The sequence below is a fragment of the Sparus aurata genome, chromosome 8 (genome assembly GCF_900880675.1).
Source record: "Sparus aurata chromosome 8, fSpaAur1.1, whole genome shotgun sequence".
Classification (NCBI taxonomy): Eukaryota; Metazoa; Chordata; class Actinopteri; order Spariformes; family Sparidae; genus Sparus; species Sparus aurata.
Genome location: NC_044194.1, coordinates 13,372,827 through 13,391,623, shown reverse-complemented (window position 1 = coordinate 13,391,623; position 18,797 = coordinate 13,372,827). Strand labels below are relative to the sequence as shown.

The 18,797-nt window shown below is 44.5% G+C and overlaps 1 protein-coding gene across 5 annotated transcripts in view; it reads left to right on the top strand.

Moving 5' to 3' along the window:
* Nucleotides 1–14,897, top strand: part of syt7a (synaptotagmin VIIa) — an 89,104-nt gene extending 74,207 nt beyond the window's left edge. For 4 of the 5 annotated variants that reach the window (XM_030425411.1, XM_030425410.1, XM_030425409.1 and 1 more), the window contains 3 exons: nt 255–369; nt 1,028–1,227; nt 4,230–14,897. In XM_030425411.1, coding sequence (XP_030281271.1) covers nt 255–369; nt 1,028–1,227; nt 4,230–4,334 — 420 coding nt within the window. In that variant the 3' untranslated portion in view covers nt 4,335–14,897. The remainder of the gene's footprint in view (nt 1–254; nt 370–1,027; nt 1,228–4,229) is intronic. The other variant, XR_003984878.1, reaches the window with a different exon arrangement.
* The last annotated feature ends 3,900 nt before the right edge of the window (nt 14,898–18,797 follow it).

Sequence of the window (18,797 nt, the reverse complement as noted above, 5' to 3'; positions counted from 1 at the left end):
ACTGTATTATTAAAGCAAGTCTGAAGGCATTTGTTGACTGCTTTCAGCATGCAAGCATGATTGACGTGATTTTTATGGTGAGCGGCGGGCTCGGCTAAGCCAGTCGTGTCACAAGAGGTTAGGGCAGAAAGGGCAGTGATGTAAGATTACACAACAAGATAGTGAGTAATGTGGAGTTTGATATTCCCTGATGAAACGTGATATTACACCGCGTGATTCATACTCCATTGTGTTCGTTTGTGTTTGTTCCTCAGGGGAGACGAGGAGACCTGCTGGTGTCTCTCTGCTATAATCCCACTGCCAACACCATCACTGTGAACATCATCAAAGCCCGCAATCTCAAAGCCATGGATATCGGGGGCACCTCAGGTAGAGAATCCTCCCTGTTTGTTTAGTCCTTTCTCTGTCTAACCCCTGCTCACCAGTCTGACGCCGTCCCCGCGACATTGGGAGCTCTGTGGATTCACACGCGGATTCGGCGTCTATGTGTTCAAACATTAACTGACCTGTCCGTGCAGAGGACGGTGGCCGTCTGGCTCCCGAGCTGGGTCACGCTGTAGATAGCCCTGGCAGCAAGGTGACATTACGTCAAGCCTCTCTCCCTTTGCCTCTCTCGCTCCCTCTCTTTCTGTATATCTATGAGGATCTTCAGCCTCCCAGCCAGATCTGTGTTAGCTCAGTCTGGTGCTAGCTTTTAAAGTATAAGGTCTCTTTTGTAAAATGACTGCTTTCCTCCGGTCGTGGAAGCTTTGTCTGTTAGTATAACAGAATATGATAATGCTCCAGAATTGGTAGTACAAATCCCAGGCCCTATTTCCATAAATACTTCCTCATTTGTATATTTCCCAGCTCAGGGGATGAGTTGACCTTGAGCTCAAACTAGGTATCTGCTTCCCTGCTGCCTTCGCTGACTTTAAAAATTAGGAGGGTAATTGCAAACCTGACCCGAAAAATCACCTTGCACGGGCATCTTCATCCTTGCACTCATGTAAACCGCTGTGCTCTGTCTGTGTCCACACATGTGCAGATCCCTATGTGAAGGTGTGGCTGATGCACAAGGACAAGCGCGTAGAGAAGAAGAAGACAGTGACGATGAAGCGCTGTCTGAACCCCGTCTTCAACGAGTCCTTCCCCTTCGACGTGCCCGCCCATGTACTGAGGGAGACCACCATCATCATCACCGTCATGGACAAGGACCGGCTCAGCCGCAACGATGTTATCGGCAAGGTAGCCCCCTTCAAGTCCTCCTTAGAAACACGTGACTGCAATTTAAAATGACTTAGTAAAGGCACTTTCAGACAGCAAGGGAGCGCCACTGAGGTTGGTCAATGAGGAAAAACATCCCAGAGCAACAGTAGCTCTAAGTTTATTATCTGGTTGGTTAATCATTTCTTTCTTGACATTTGACATTTCTGAAAATATACTTACTTGCATGCATATTGAAGAATTTATGAGAAGACCACTCTCACGTGTCTGGCTGTATATGGTAAATTGTTAAGATTTTGTTGCTAACACTGCCAACATCGATTCTGATTATCATTCTGATTCTTTATCGATTCACCCTTATTGATTCCTGATAAATGTTAAGGCTGTATGAAAAAGGAATTAAACCCCCCAAAAAACAGGGAAAGGACGAAAAACCAAAAGCAAGCATTATTAAAATAAAGCTCTCCATAATCCATAATCCAAAAATGCAACAAAGAAAGGCAACGAAAAGCAGACAAAGTAAAGTTTAAAAAGACAAAACAAAGACTAAATGAAGTACAAACCAGGATGAAGCTCGAGGGGACTCAGGCAGGATTGCAAATAATATGAGGCGGGAAGCGTGAGGCTTAAACAAAGACTTTATTACACAGGAACTGATTAACTAGTGGATGACAGGTGAGTAAGAAAAAGGGCAGGACAGCAGACAAAAGCAGGCGGCAGAGAGTAACAAACGATACAGGAGGATATAATCTACATAATAAAGCAGGAAAACAAACATGTCAGTAAATTTTGTGCGTGGGAACAAAGTAGACCTCCACAGGGTTTTCAGCATCAGCGCAACTGTTTTATTATCTCAGAGTCTATTTGCAGCATGTGCACGACTCAGGTGTGCAAAAGCTCCACTGTTTAACCGCTTGTAGCTGGATTAACATTCTGTCTGTCATCATCTACAGTGGACGAAATGAGAGAATATTTCAACAGCATGTGTTTTTTTTCGCTCAGTCAAAGAAAGAATCTGCATGTCCAGGATATTTACCCTCGGCGCTTGTGTCAAATACATGGCATTGCTGGAATTGAAGCCCATGTTGCGTAGAGAGATGTTTCAGTGTCTAGCTGGTGTTTCCATGAAATTCATCTTACAGATATTACAACAGGCACTGTTGTCATCTTTCTCCATGACATGAAGCCACGCATTGGACGCATTCTTCCTCTCTGTCAAGCCTCCTTTATGTTGGTTGCAGCAGTGTAGACGCATGATTTTGACATCACTGTTTGTGCAATGCATTGGAACAGATTCTTGATTCCCATCCCTCTGTCTGGCAATTGAATGCAAGGCTACAGCCGGAAACTGGTTAGCTTAGCTTAGCATCAAGACTTTGCTCTGTCGAGAGTTAACAAATTCCACCTGCCAGCACCTCTGAAGCTCACTAATTAACACATTAAGTCTAGTTTGTTGAACGGTGCAAAATCCCAAACTTGAAAACGTCAGTTTGCAGTTTTACAGAGGTTATGTGCCGGACTATTTCTTGGCCAGGAGCAGTTGCCAGGCAACCAGCAGAGACTCCAGGGAGCCGCTGCTCCCAGCCAAGAAATAGTCTTCGTTGATCAAGGCTTCAACGACCAGCAATTACATATTAGATTTCTGATTATGGTGAAAGATTATTTTTAAAGGTCCCATATCATAAAAAACATGTTTTCTCTGCTCTCTACATATATAAGCTGGTCCTCCCTGAACCTGCCAACTCCCTGAATGAGGAAAACAAGTGATTCCTGCATGGTCTCTGCAGCCCACCCACTGGTAGCACGGCGCTCCTACAGGCTGTTCAGATTCTGCTCCTTTCGTTACGTAACGAAAGGAGTCATTATCATAGGCCGACCTCCACTGCGCGGTGATAGGAGATATCTGAGAAGGGCGCGTTCATCCCCGAGGTGAAGTTCAGTGTGTTCAGCGGAGAGACAGCAGTGTTTCGCAACGTTGTCGATCAGAGCTAGACACGCTATTGCTCTGTTGTTGGTTGTATAAATCAACATAAGTGCCTATATTCTGTCCCAGCTACAGAACAACAGAAGAGACCGTGGTTGTGTTTCATTTTTAATAACAACGCTAACCACTTCACATCGGACTGCTTCAGTAATGAGGGTCGGTACAAAGCTGGCTTTGCCTCGACACTGACCCACGTAAAAGGATCAGTCTCAACCATACCGGACCCAGCAACTGCACCTAAGCCACCGATAAGTGTCGCCGCGGTTTGATAGTATTTACAGTTGCTGACGAGTATGATGAAGTCAGCTGGAAATTGGCTAACTAGTTAGCTCCACTTCTGTCCGCTATGCAATGGCGTTTGAAGCAAGTTTGATGTTAATAATATTACGATGGAGCTTGGTTGTCACAGTAAAAAGTATGGAAACATGTGCAGACTGGAGACAGAGACGATGCGAACAGTGTACAAGAGTTTGGAGACTGTGTTGGAGACAAACACAGCTTTCGCTAGCTGTTAGCCATTAGCTACATGGTAGTAACTGTAACAACACATAGAACAAACTAACATTATTCAGCCACACTAACCATTCTGAAACGTCCTGCTGCAGCCGCAGAATCTGTACTTCTTCCGGAGCCTCTCCTTCTGGGTCCGATTCTGGGTCAAACTGGTTCGGTTGAACGAAAAAATCTCCGCGAGCCACAGTGTTACATCCACCGTAAACATTAGTGCATGCTACCGTTAGCATAAGGGGCTTCCTCTCCCTGAGAGTGATGTAGCAGGCAAGGCTCCCCAAGTAGGCGTTGACAGACGGAGCTCATTAGCATTTAAAGGTGCAGGCACAGAAACAGAGTGCTCTGAATAGAGCTCAGCAGAGCAACTTTTAGACAGCTGGAATGCAGGACCAGGGATGTGTTTGGGGCAATACATATCGAATACAGAGTTGTTGGACCTCTGACAGCTGTGTGAAATTGATGAAAAACAGTATAATATGGGACCTTTAAAGTCTACATCACCGTCCCTGCTCTCCTTCCCCTCTCTCAGATCTACCTATCGTGGAAGAGTGGACCAGCTGAGGTGAAGCACTGGAAAGACATGCTCGCTCGGCCGCGTACTAACGTCGCCCAGTGGCACGCTCTCAAGGCCTGATCGCATCGCCCAGCTCCCTCCATGGCCCCTTCCCGTCTCCTGTTCCTCCTTCCTCCTCCCTCCCCTCCTCCTCCTCCCCACTCCCGTCCTTATGCACAAGACTGACTTGCTGCCAGGCTGCGAAACACGGGTACAATTAGCCATCTGCTCTCTTAAACCTTTAAACTCTTTTTCTCCTTTCTTTGAAAAGTCTCTACTTCTCTCCGACTCCTCTCTCTTCTTCTGTTCCCTCCTCCTCATACAAGCCGTGTCTTAATTTCTGTGTCTCCCCACTTTGCCAATGGTCCCCCTGTTTCTGACTGTCTGTATGTCTGTCTGTCCTTATGCACTTTGCCTATGGAGGTCCGATGTTTGGTTTCTTTGTCGACCCCTTGGTTCTGAACTGCACTGCAGCCCCTTGACCCATTTAAGGTGCCAGTCCCGTGGGATCACAGAGAATCTTAAGTAACGATCTAATCTCATATAATCCTATTGTATGACTATTCCAGGTACACAATACTATACAGTATGTACTGTATGTACATGTACATATTAATATATTAGGCGTTTAGATTGGCAGAACTACCCCTATACACATGAATAGTATACAGTGTGTTACCCATAGACTGTCTGCTGTTTCCCATCTCTCCTCTCTCTTCATTTCTTGTCCTTGTCATCTGTCTCGAGTGTATTATATCCTCTCCCCATTTCAGTCTCTCCCTCTTTTGCTCAGAAGTGGTTTAATGTTCAGCTGAAGTTGACGAAGGCAATCAATACTCGGCTTGTGATGAAACCAGCTGAACTCAAGATGGAATTGTTGATACTGCTGTCTCTTCTCTCCCTCCTCTTTTTCCTTCTCTGTGCTCTTCTGTATCTCTTATCCCCTTCTTATTGTTCCCTCTTTTCTCTCCCTCTGGCACAATATTAGTGAACAACTCTCAACTTTCTGGACCCCACCCCACCCCACCCCCCGCTCTCCCCCACTCCTTCGTCGTCTGTGTGCTGTGGGTGCTGTGCTGTAGCTCCAAACAACAAAAATAGAGATTAAAAAAAAAAAAAAAACGTAAATAAACTGAACTTTCCGAAGCTGGGAAAGCGGGAACATGAGAAAAAACTTGTGAAATGGATCGCTCCTGATTTTTCCAGACAAAAAGCCCTGACGTGGAGAGAGAAAAAAGAAGATGAGAAACAAAAAAACGACCAAAATGAATCCCCCGCCCTCCCCCCCCGATGATACAATGATGTCATTTTTTCACAGCATCACCAACTGAGGAAACCAATTAAAAAAAATCTTCTTCCAATCTTAAGATGAAAACAGAAGCCAAAAGCAGAGTTTGCGCTGTCTGTGCACATGCGTTCGGCTGCGTGTGCACACTTCTGTGTGTTTATCGATGCTATGAATTCTTTGTACTGCCCTGTGCTCTTGTGTTGTGCTGATGTGGGTGTGCTGCGTTGATGTGTGCCTGTTGCTGTGTGTGTGTGTGTGCGTGCGTGTGTGTGTGTGTGTGTGTGTGTGTTCACAGGAGCAACATAATTCAGACTCGGCAGAAGTTCTTCTTCTTCTTCTTCTCTTTTCTCTTTCTCATCTTGCGCTCTTCTTGCTCTTCTTACTGCCATTGTTTCCCCATCCTCCTTTACTGCCCTGCCTTCTGAACGAGGGCACCGGGAAGTTCTACCTGCACTTTTTGAAAAATGTAATAACAATAATAATAAGGATGATGATGGTTTTGATGATGATAATAGTACTGGTGAAAATTAAGGGAGGAGAATCTGGAAGGGTGAGCAGCAGTCGGGGGGAGAGGAGACGTCCGCTCTGTGTTTTTCGGGGTTTGGAGACAAGTGGAGGACACAAAGGACGGATGTAGGGCTCTCATCCCCCTCTTTTTGGTCCTCTTTCCTCCCTCACTTTGCCTGTGTGTGTGTGTGTGTGTGTGTGTGTGAATTTGTATGTCAGCTACCAGGCTCCTGGCGACAGGCGGCTGGCGTCTGAAATGTAAGGCGTGGATGAAGAAATCAGACCTGTCTGCTCGTCACATGGAGGGCCAGCCAACACAACAGTGCTGTTACACAGTGTATTGATCAACGGCGAGCTCTGACAAAGAGCCCGGTTGCCGAACAATGGGCGCGTATCTGGAAGCAATATCGCAGATGTGCATTTGGGCCTTAACGCAGGAAGAAGGAGGAGAAAAATGAGATAGCGGGGCTGAGTTTTTGTTGTTGTTCGCAGAAGCGGCTGTGTATCACAGACAGTGGGTGTGATATTAGATGATGGTCTGATCTGCCACTGTGAGATACCGTAGAGGCGGATTAGACATTATCTCTTCCCTGAGTGCTTGAGAGTGTACTGGTAGCTGCCCCGCTTGTCAGGCACGTTTAGCTCAGCTCGATATGTTCCGTAGCGTAAATAAAACAGTTGTAAAGCAGCGACGTGAACACTGTCAGCCATTGAGAGCTGCTCAAACACACTCTGTCTCTCAGTGTACTCTCTACTGTAACTGCCTGTCTGTCTCGCGTTTTTCACATTCAGAAAGTCCTGTGAAGTGTAATCCTGTCAGCCGCTCAGAATTTGTTTAACTGGAGCAGCTTCTAAATGAGGACACACCTTTCAGACATCCTGTTAGACTGACTTTGCAAGCAGACACGATTTGCTTGTTTTTTTGTTCGTTTTTTTTGGTTGAAGCATCGCTGCTTCTGTGGATGCGGCATTTCAACTGGCCCCATTAAATTCATGCCTCACACACCCCGGGCCCTGCAGTGGCTTTTATTTTCTCTTATCATGCAAAAAAGTTGATCGTATCTCGTGTGTCCGCGCTCGTTTTTGATTTATAATGACGATAACCTGACCACCAAGGGGAAAGATTATGTAATTCAACTCGCATCTACATCAGGTTAGTCCTCGTCTAGTGCCTCCATAAGCTGGTCCGAGCGGCACACTGCGAGCTGCGAGTGTGTTCTGGGCAGTGTGTTTCGTGTGAGACTCGGTGCTGGCCGCTGTGATGCACTGATCCAGTCCAGCACCCTTCAGAACAATTGGCCAGCCGAAGAAAAGGGCCCACTGTTTTGACAGCCACTGCCTGCAGTGTCACAGCACATTACACTCCCATTAGGTGGTCAGAAAGGAGCAATATCTGCTTCCTCGGACCAGGAGGAGTCACTGTTTGCAGAGGTAATACTACGCTAAGAAAAATACAAAACATACACTCTCATTGGTAACCACGAGCATGATGGACGGGGATAAAGGCTTGTCAATCAGAATGAGGGAAATAATCAGTGGGCGATCGCAGCTGAAGCTGTGAAAACCAGACGTGGTTTGAATATGCAGGTGTGCAGGTGATGAGTCAATACAATACGTCCGCCAGTTCTTTTCACCAAGATTACACGTTGCACAAGAAGAGATAAATTGCCGTTACAAAGCTTAGTCATCAGTGACCCTGCGAACTGGGGGATATGGCTTTATTTATAGTAACATGAGGCTCTGAGTTATGTGGCTGATCCTCGAAGGCAGACTGGAGGCTGGAGGGCTACAGAGTTAGGCTTTTGAAAACTCACAGCACCGAGTGCTTGCAAATGCAGACTGCCACTTAAATGTAAATCCGGCGCATAATTTTGTTTTTTAAAACTTAGTTTCATAAAGGTCAAGTGTGTAGGATTTACGAAAACACACTGAAACAAAAGAATCATTGTGTTTTTGTTACCTGAGAGTAAAACCGTGTTGCACTGCCATGTTTCTACAGTAGCCCAGAGCAGACGAAGTAAACACTGGCTCTGATCCGGGCATTTTCAGATTTTTACCTGCCACCTTAAGGGAAGGTGAGATGAGCGGCATAGATGCCACTAAATCCTTCGCAATGGACCTTTTAAAATAGGATGGTCATCAAATAATTGGCCACTGACACAACTGTTGTGCAAAGGCAGGAGTCGGTGAGCTAAAAGTAGAAAAACTTGGTTTTCCCGTAGTTACTTTTACTTTCATACATACGAATCTGCAGCTACCCTCGACTGTGTGGAGCCTGATCGTTTTCAGTGAAACGGCTCTCAAAACCCTTTTGTAGCCACTGTTGGCAAGTAACTGGTGAACATAGAGGAGCATGTAGCAGCTAAAGAGCCAGATTATTCCCTCAACATCATATCAACTTGAAACATGATACGTCAATGTTGCATTGGTTTAAATGTTGGATGTGAAATAAGATAGATTAGATAAATACAGTGAGTAGAGTAATAGTGTTAAAGAGGGACGTCTACTAATGAGCTTCATATGCATAGATAATTCAGCCATCACTGAGCATTTTTCTTAATGTATCTAGATTTACACGACTGAAGTGACTATTTATGCTCAAGGTCTGAAAGCAACAAGAGAAGAAGGGTAGAATGTGATTGTATTTCTGGGCTGTGATATGGTTAAAGTAAAGTTATTTACTTTTGCAAACAGGACACAAATAATTCATCAGAGAGCACCCAGAAAGCTGCTTACTCCATAAAATAAGCAGGAGTCGCGAACATTATGTTCTCTCAACGCCAGCAGTCACACGGCAGTGCCATTAAAATGGATGGTAAGCTCAGAGCCAAACAGTATAAAGGAGGAAGCAATTTCCAAATCCCAGTTTTATTATACTGCCACCTGTCTCACACTTCTAAAAGTATTGCCTTTTGTTGGCATCGGCACTGTCGGCGGTGACCTTCAACCACCCTGAGCTCATGAATATAGCATGGCAGTGTTTGCAGATGCTCACAGTCAAGACTTTGGTGTGACTGACTTCACTCGGTGTTCCTGCCTCTCCTCGTGCTCAGACTTTCATCAGGGCTTCGTTCCCTGGCAATGCCAACTGGTCGGTGCAGGTGTGGATAATTACTGTTTGATTAAAAAGAGGTGACGGCAGACACAGCCGACACTGCCGACAGCTTTGCAACTGAACAAGTGCTCTTTAAAAGTGACTTCTGAGTTACCAGTTTTATTTTGTTGAATCTGGACATTATTAGAACACTTTACAATTTCTGTTTTAAAGTTTTCTGCACATTTCTGTTGCATTAAGCTCACACAGATTTCTGCCACACTTGCATTGTGACTCTGTGGATGTCAGACTGTCGTTTGCTTCTAGCGGTCCCATCATGTAGAACTTGCTATATATATCCAAGCCAAATTTCCAAATCCCTCGGGATTGATTGCGGTGGATTCAGATCACCTGTGTGGTGCATGGTGTGGAGACCAGCTCCTAGTTAATGAGGGAAAGCAGCTTGAGGAATTCCCCTCCAAGCCAATCAGGGTGAGAGGACACCCTTTTGTGAAGGCTCAAGAGAGGTGGGGAATGGCACCCGGGTCTGTCTGCTACTTATTCTGATTCTGTCCCAGACACACTGTAGAACTCATCCAAACAGAATGTCAGCGAGAAATCTGCTCTGTTTAGAATGGAAGGGAGGGACTGCAGGTGATGCTATATTTTGATAACCTTTTAATTGGTTTGAGCCATTTTTTAAAGAGAAAAAAGACCAAATTCTCTGATTCAGCTTCTGCGGTGTGAATATTTTCTGGTTTCTCTGCTCTTCTATGACAGTGGCCTGAATATGTTTGGGCTGTGGACAAGGCAAAACGTTTGAAGACGCCATCTTGGGTTTTGAGAAACATTTTTTCATCATTTATAGATATTTTGCAGACGAGATGAAAATCAGCAATGAAAATAATTATTTGCAACCTGGTGTTTAGAAGGCTAGCATTTCCAAAATCAGCCCTTTATTCATTCACTAAGTTGCTGGTTAGTTATTTTTCGGACACATTTTCTAATCAAATCAACACGTAGCATTTTATGATCTTCAGTGAAATCAGTGTGCATGCTGTTGACACTACATTTTTTTTTTTGCTGAAGTTTAAACACATTTGATAAATATAGTGCAAAATATAACAAGTACAGAGGGATTTCAGATAGACTGAGTCAACATTATGATTGATAAACATCAGCTTGCCAGCATTGTCACTGTGATCATGTTAGCATGCTGACATTAGCGTTGAGCTTGAGCCCCACTTTGCTTAAGTGGAGCCTCACAGAGCTGCTAGCATTGTCCGCAGACTCCTGTTATCAGTCTGTCCAGCCGAGTTTAGAGCAGGAGGAGCTCCATCTCCTGGATCTCCGCTTTAAGATGTTTATTCATGGGTGTGTGTCCCCCCAAATTCATCATTGTCACCTGCAGCCTTCCTTTCTCTGTTTACCTTCTAAATAACTGAAAGCTTTATTGGCTGAAGGGGTCACACCTGTTTGCCAAGGGATTAGCAAGATATTCTTCACCGCTTGATGATATTGTTTGTCCTTGTCATACTCCTGTTCCTCTCCTCATCCTGCGACACAAGTTTTCCTTGATGGATATGGCTTTCTTAAGATGAGCGTCAGTGACTCACTGTGTTGGAATATTGCCCGCTTTTCCGTAGTTTGTGCAATATTGAATTAAGGGTACACTGTGCTTAATGTCTGAGGGAACCTGAGGTGTGTGTGTGCGTGTGTGTGTGCGCGTGGATTCAAATTAGGCTGTAGTAAGCTCATCCTGGAGGGACTGCAGTTGATGCTTTATTCTGCTGAATCATGTTGTGACAGCTGAGTCAGCCCAGTCTTTCTTGGTCACCTTTGTCATTTGTCCAGTCAGCCCCCCCCCCCCCCCCCCCCCGCGTGAGTCTCGCCCTGCGCTGACCGGCCTCTCCTCCCCCTCGACTCATCCTTTCAATTGTTTTAAGCATCTGGTGAAAACCGATGTGACTCCTCCCAATCAGGGTCCAAGTAAGCATTATGTGAATGGTAACAAAAATGAATATTGAAAACAATAACGAGTAATAATATCTTTTTTTTTTCTTTTCTGTTCACATTTGACTGTTGGTCAGTGTGTATGTGTGTGTGTGCTTGGTGTTCTTGTGTTGGGTTTAATTCTTTACAAACAAAACGTGATAAGAAAAATCCTTCTGTTTTTGGACAAACTTTATGTAAATATCGTTGGTGAAAAATTAACATTTGTTGTACGCCAAGTTTTCATTTGTCACTTGAAATGATGAAGAAAACAATGATATTCATGAATAACAGTGGTGATGTTGATGATGCTGAAGCTGATTATACCTGCCCTTCTTGAATAAGGGCTTTTGATGTCCGCTGTATTTTTGTTGGAGGTGTCGTGAGGTCGGGGCAAGACAATGAAAGGGGAAGGAGTGATACCCAACACATCCCGGGCCCTCTGTAGCAACACTGCCACATACTTTTTACCCCCCCCTCGAGGAAATACACTGAGCGATGTGTGGCACAAATCGTAGCTTGTGTTATTAACGCCATAGATCATCTTTGTATTTTTTATTACAAACATGAAACATAGAGTGCTCCTTGGCTGCAGGACAGGACTCCTCACCTCCCTGTGGAGTCCGCCCCGGTCGCTTGGCATCACATCTCGCCCTGTCTGCTTATAGGCTTGGGGATTTACTGTAATGCCATTGTGTTAGACAGGATTGGCCCTGTACTGACACTGATGATGCCTTCCTCATTGAATTTTGGAGTCATTATTGCTCTGCTGGAGGCCATACATGGGAATGGGCATGTATGGAGGAGGGAGTGGATTCCAAGTGGAAGGACGAGCACCATCCGCCCGACCCTGTAAGGATAATCAGCATGCTTGTGATGCAAGCTTTTATTTGGGGGGTTCGACTCATGATTAAGCACAACTGACTGCCGTGAACTCGCCACATAATATGCTTTTCTCCTGCCTAGTCAGATATTTGTGAGAACCCTCCAGCAAGAAAACCCCCAGGATTAGCGCAAGAGCCAAACTACAAACGGCCGTATGGCAGACGTAGTGGGAATGAGAGGTTTAATCATTCAAAAAGCAGCGAGGGAGAATAAGATTGATCCTTCCAAATGTCCAAAAATGTGCCCTGTGCCTTCTCGGCAGACATTTATTCAGCGCACTGCTGCCGCCAAAAAAATAGAGAGAATGCACAGGGCTGTAGTCCAGTTATTTTCTCTGCAGGTGTCTGTACACCCACTTCCCTGTTTTCAATATGCCATAGCCTTATGTACCTGGCCGGGGATGGAGCTTATCAGTTTCGTATTACTTTTTAGGGACAGTGTCGGCCACAGACATGATACGGTACAGCAGATACTCCCAGCAGCCGTCTGCAGGAAGGACAGTAGATACAGTCCTGCCTTCATTTGTAACACCATCCTGTAGAGGGAGTCCCACAGGGACACACACACACACTCACACACGATCTGCTGGTGATCGATGCACTGAAAATAACTTCTGACTTTTTCCCCTAAATCCCGGTCTATCGGTGTGTTTTTCTTTCCTCGCTGGTTGTAAATAGACTTTGTGATTCGGTTAGAGCAGCCTCTAACTTCTGCCATAACGTGGACATTTCTAATCAGGTAGGTAATAAGCAATACACTCAATTGATCGAACGCCATACGCTGAAACCTGAGTCCGACAACTCCCCTTTGCTTTGAGGGATGTCGAGGGTAACTCTCCTGTTTGTTCACCTCCTTTCTCGACTTGCCGCGGCCCACCTCTTCAACAAAGAGTGCTCTAACTTAAAACACACAATTGTGATGTGTACAATCTAATTTAATGTATTTATTTATGTATTTTTGCCAACTTTGTATAGTGTATAAATATCTATAAATATATGAAAAATGACAGTACTGTATAGATTTTAGCTGCCTGGTAAGGTTAATAGTATATACTTGGTAGACTAAAAGAAAAAGCGTAGAGCTGTTCAAAAGCCAGTCATTGAGAAAATGCTTTCTGTAAAACCCGGTGCCACTGGCTCTTTTTATAATCTAGGTTTCGTTTCTGGTTTATTTTTTTATTATTGCCAGTGGGATCCAAAGTGCGTGTCGTTCTTCTTTCCTTCGTCCGTTCGTTCGTTGATTGGTTTGTTTCTTTGTTTTGTGTTGTTTTTTTCTTTTTTTCTCTTTTTTTTTTTTTTTTTTTTCTTGACAAGACACAGCGAGGTTCCGGCAGCCAGGAGAGTGCAGTGGAACGCAGACTGGGACCCTGTGCAGTAGTGTGTATGTGTGTGTGCGTATGCGTGTTTAGGTGTGTGTCCGTCCACGGTAGTACTAGTGCTCTCTGTGCAGTGCCTCCCTCCTCCCTCCTCCTCCCCCATCCCCCCCCCCCACCCCTTCTCTGATGTAGTTTGTCATGTGACGCAGTGTGTATTGAGGTGCAGGATGACTGTGTTGGCCGACTGGCAGATGCCCTCTCTCTCACTCTCTCTTGCTCGTGTCCACTGTGCTTCTTCATTACGACGCTTCATTTTAATCCTCCACAAAGTATAGATTTCCACTTCCTCCGCCCGATTGTTCATTTACTCTCCCATTCAGCTGGTAATGCATACACCCACCAGAGTCTAATTTCCCGGTAATCCATGCTCTACTCATCTTTCTGCGATTCTTTGTCCATTAGCGGTCCTCATCCGTCACCCTCCACATTGTCGTAGAGCACCTTGTTTTTTTCCCACCTACAGAGCTCTGTGGACCAGAGAATGATTTAGCACAAAAAAAGAGCAGATCCACACATCCATCATGTTTTCTTTTCTCCCTTGTACATCTTTCTTGTATCTCTGAGGAGAGGGCAGCTGCCAGCTCGGCACGCAGAAAACACAAAGCAGCCATATTCAGATGTCAAGCACAGGTCTGTGACTCAAATCTATGTTGTGGCGGCTTCACTGCCGCTCCGTTTGTAGCAAGAGCAAAGAGAAACAGCCTTAACGATCGGACCAAATACACACAGAAAAAAATAACTAGTGGGATATGTGCATTTGTAGTGGACTACTTACCTTCCCTTTCCCACACCAGATTTATTACTCAGTATTCTGATGTGTTGCTTGGTTGCTCTGTACATATCTGTGTAGTACTTCTGTTGATGTCCCTGTATTAGTATAGTAACGGGTTCTTACTGGGCGGCCTCTGCAGACGTCCTCTCCCTCCTGTCTCATCTCATTTCCTTAAAAAAACTTCAAAACATTCCATCTGAATATCAAGTGAGCAACATTTGAGAGATGATTAGATTTCACGCGGGCTGAGGGGTAAAAAAACAGCAGAGGGACTGAACCACAAACATTACAGCTGGAGCCATGATAATAACCAAGACGTCGTGTCTGTGCTCACGTCCCTCTGAGAGCTGCAGACTCAGCTTTAAGACCAGAACACACACACGCCCCTCTGCTCCTCCAAACACTACCGCCGCCCCGACCTCACCCGGCTCCGACAGGTCAGCAGGTCACCGACTGGTTTGAGGAGCCCTCCGACCTCCAGGGAAAGAGGTGAGGTAGGCGAGGAGGTGGGAAGAGCCCTGGTAAGCGGCAGAGAGGCCTGTCTGTGTGGTCACATCCAGGGTCAGGAGGGAAGGGAGCGAGGGCGTCTCGAGGTCAAACCCAGTAGCACTTTGGTTTTGCGTTCCATGTTTTTTTTAGCCTCTCCTGTTTTTTGGCCGAGCGGACTGTGATCTTACTGGTTGATTTTCTTGTTCTCCTCCACCCATCAGTGTTACAGAGTGTGTTGGGTGGATGGAGCAATGGAGCTGAGCTCTGATTTTGTTCCATATTAAAGAATCATTTTTACTACACCTGTGTCCGCAGATTCACTCGTCTTTCTTTCTGTGTTACTGTTTTAAGGTTAGAGAAAGTGAGCGCATTGACACTAGAGAAACACTACATGGCAGAAAGTATGTGGATCCCCCAAACATCGCACCTACTTTTTATGTGATTATCATATATGAACATTTGGAGACCCCTTGATATGCTGCTGTCATGGGGTAAAAAATGTTGTCCATTGTGTCAGACATATGGCTTCATTCAGACCAGAACAGGTGCTGTCGCCAGAATGTTCTCCCATCATTCTGACAGTGGGTAGTGTCAGGCAAAAAAAAACAGACTGTGAAATATCATTTTTGTTCAAGCCTTTTACACTAAATAGATAAAATGACCCTATAACTACAGCAGTTTGCTATAATGCTTATGATGGAGTTTTTCATGGTTTCCTGGTTGAGATGACATGTTGGTGTGTCAGGGTGACACACATACTCTTGGGTAGGCCAAAAAAAAATGTGCACAAAACATTCAGAGGTCAGCCAAATTGTTTCTATTATGTTGTTTGGCGCATCAAACCGCATCATGCTGCCAGGAGACAGCACCAGCACGGAGGAGATACACTCTGCAAACTTGTGGATGAAGAAAGCCTCTCTTGAAGAGCATGGAGCCGGAAACCGGGCAGTTTCCAGGCTGAGTTCACTGATCGAAAGATGATGCTGTCCTCTCACACCACTGCACTGCTTATTGCAACAACTGATTTGGTCTGAATTAGATCTAACCTGCAAAACTTATCACAATCCCATCAACTTGCTTGCGAATTATATAAAAATCATGTTAACGTGCTAAACTAACATGGTGAACGTGATAAACATCCCTGCTAAACATCTGCACTGTCATTGAGAGAACGTTAGCATGCTAATGTTAGCATTTTGCAGCCAATAAAGCACTGCCATGCCTCATAGAGCTGCTAGCAGGCTGTAGACTCTTGTTAAAAGCAAAAAATGCAAAAAACATAAGGAAATGTGATCATATTCTGGCTTTCTCACTCCTGTATCATAGTTAACTGAATATCTTTGGGCTAAGTAGGACAACTTGGACTTTGGAAACTTGCGATGACTAATTCTTTTATTCTCCAAAGATGAAAATACTCTATCTTAAGCTCAGTCTTACTTTTAATAGTAGACCTTGTTTCCCTTACTTTATTTACAGGTTTATTATTTTAAAAACGGTAGCTGCTCCTTCTATTCAAGCATCAGCACAAAGATGAAATCAGTACCTGTTACTTTTCTTATTTTGGTATGTCAAAGTGTGAGCGGCTTACGACTGAATTCAACACAAACCTTTATCAGTGTTGGCAACGTTTCATTCTTGCGAACACAAACAACCCTGACTCATCCTCATATGCATTAAAGCCACACAACAGTTCTCCACCACAGATGTTTTCTCCAATCGATGACAAAGAAGAGTCTCAGGGGAGTTTTAACTCTCAAGCAATGCATGCTGGGAAGTCCGCTAATATGCTGATAATGTTTGTTTGTTTTAGAAACATATTTAAATGAGTTGACTGAACCCCATACAATGCATTCATTGAACTCATCATTTAAAGTGAAACTCTCGCCAAAAAGCAACCGAGGCTTTATTTGTGATTGAATATGAGTCAAACCTTCGTGTAAAAGCATATTTAAAACAAAAGAGGCACTTTTAAGATTTACCATAGTTTCGTTTTTGGGCAAGCTAATTTTCAATGGGGTGCAGGGGCACTTTTACACTAGCATCAAAATAGCTAATTTTAAAACACTAAGAAGGCTCAACACAACATGAAACTTTGCTCGTAGTATCACCAGGGTCTCTACACATGAACACGAGCATTGAGAACATTGTTTGCGTACGAAGAGTTTACTAAAAAGAAGGTTTTTGGACAACTCACGTTAGCAGTAGCACCTCCATCATGGCAGACAAAAAGTGTCGATACCTGAGTGCGACCTAACAGGAAGGCTTGAGGAGCGGTCCACCACTACTCTCCTGCCTGTTAGGCCCTTTGAAAATTAGCTTGCCCAAAAACGAAACTATGATAAATCTTAAAGTGCCTCTTTCGTCGTAAATATGCTTTTACACAAAGGTTTGACTCATATTCAATCGCAAATAAAGCCTCGGTTGCTTTTTGGCGAGAGTTTCACTTTAAGTCAAAATACTTAGAGTTGGAAGATCTATGTGAAAATATCAAAAAAACAAACATTTTAGTAATTGACTTAAGACAGTGAAATGCCTAAAGACGCATGTACATCAAGTTTTGTCTGAATTACCTTTGTATGATGTTTCGGTAACATTTCCCTGAGTTACTAAAACAGCCCCAGAACAACATGTGAACAGGGGTGTCCACATACTTTTGACCGAATGGTATGTCTGGGACACACTTTCACATACATTGTAATTAGACTGCGGTATAAATGATTAGAAACTGTAATGACACTCTTCCAATTGAACTTGTTCCACCGTTTGCTGATAGAAGCAATTTGCAAAGGTTGTTTTCGCCTGTGAGAGCAATTAAAAAAACGTATAGTGCAGCAACACATTAGTCAGCATGAAGTTAAATGAACAGCACGGCTACATGCTACACTCGGAGGAAATCTTTCATCCCATTTTTCAAGGATTGATGACAGATTGTCTCATTAATTAGCTCCTGCATTGTTCGTACACTTAGTTTCTTTTCTGACATCCTCCGCGTTCCAACAGCTGTGTGCGTTTCAGGTTCAATCCATCAGACGGTGCACGGTGATTGTATCAACATTCAAAGGCGTGTCTCGCAACATCAACGTGATAGTGAAAGAGATTGTTTATCTTTAACACATTTCTCATTAGGTAACGTCGGCCTGTCTTGGCACATGTCAGGGAATGTACTCCTCTTGACTTTAAGCACCTTTATTTACGCCTGAATTCTCCTTCCGCTCTCACTCAGCATTACGCGCACCCAGGCCGGCTCAAAATGGGGAGGAAAAAAAAAAAAAGATGACAATGCTATTTACTCCCAACCATGTGTGCCAGATTTGCCCATTAAGCACAGAAGTCAAAAAGGAAGCAGGGAAGGAGATAAAACTCAGAGCCGTGAGGCGCTGAGGCGGAGAGAGCACCTCTGAGACCTGACACACAAAAGAAGGGTCTCAGCGCCTGAGCTGTCTCTTTATGTCTCTCGAAAATATTAATTCCGCGCTATTCTATGGCAGACATAGAATCGTGCCACTGAACCGACAGAGAAACCCAGATCAGGAGCAGAGAGTTGGCCGGGAGACGCAGACGAGCACTGAGCCAGCCGAGCTCCTGCAGACAGGGGCCGAGGTTTCATCCGCCCCTGAACTGCAACAGACGGCTGCAGGCAAGCCAAGCGCATCAGCTCGACGGGAGACCCTTGCTTGCATCACCTCTATCTATTTTTAGAAGCACTGCACCCACCTTTTTAAGGTCTTTTTAAGCTCCCCTCTGTAGTCAAAGTGCTATCTCAAGTGCAAACTGTTGCAGTGGGTTCGGTTTTTACCTCTTTTTCACTCATCCAGTATTAATGCGAATTTGATGAAGAATAACTGATTCTGGCTCCGGCACACAGTCTTGTCTTGTGTGGAATTAATCAGGTTGCTGAATGCAGAAAAAGAACAATCACACAGAGGGCCGAGAGTCTGGAGGTTTTCACTGCAAACAAGAGTACAGCAGGTGCTTCCACTGATCAGTCTCTCCCCCCCCTTCTCTGACTCTCTGGCTGAAGTTGCTCTAATAAGTGAAATCATCTGGTGCAATCTTTGGCTGGAACGAAAATAGGCACGCGGTCTATTCCTGCTGTATGGATCCCTGTGAATTTATAATTAGAAATGCCAATAATGTGCGCATTGTGCTTAAGAGAAAAGAAGCAGGAAATGAGACTGTCAGTTTCAATGATGCAGGCGGTT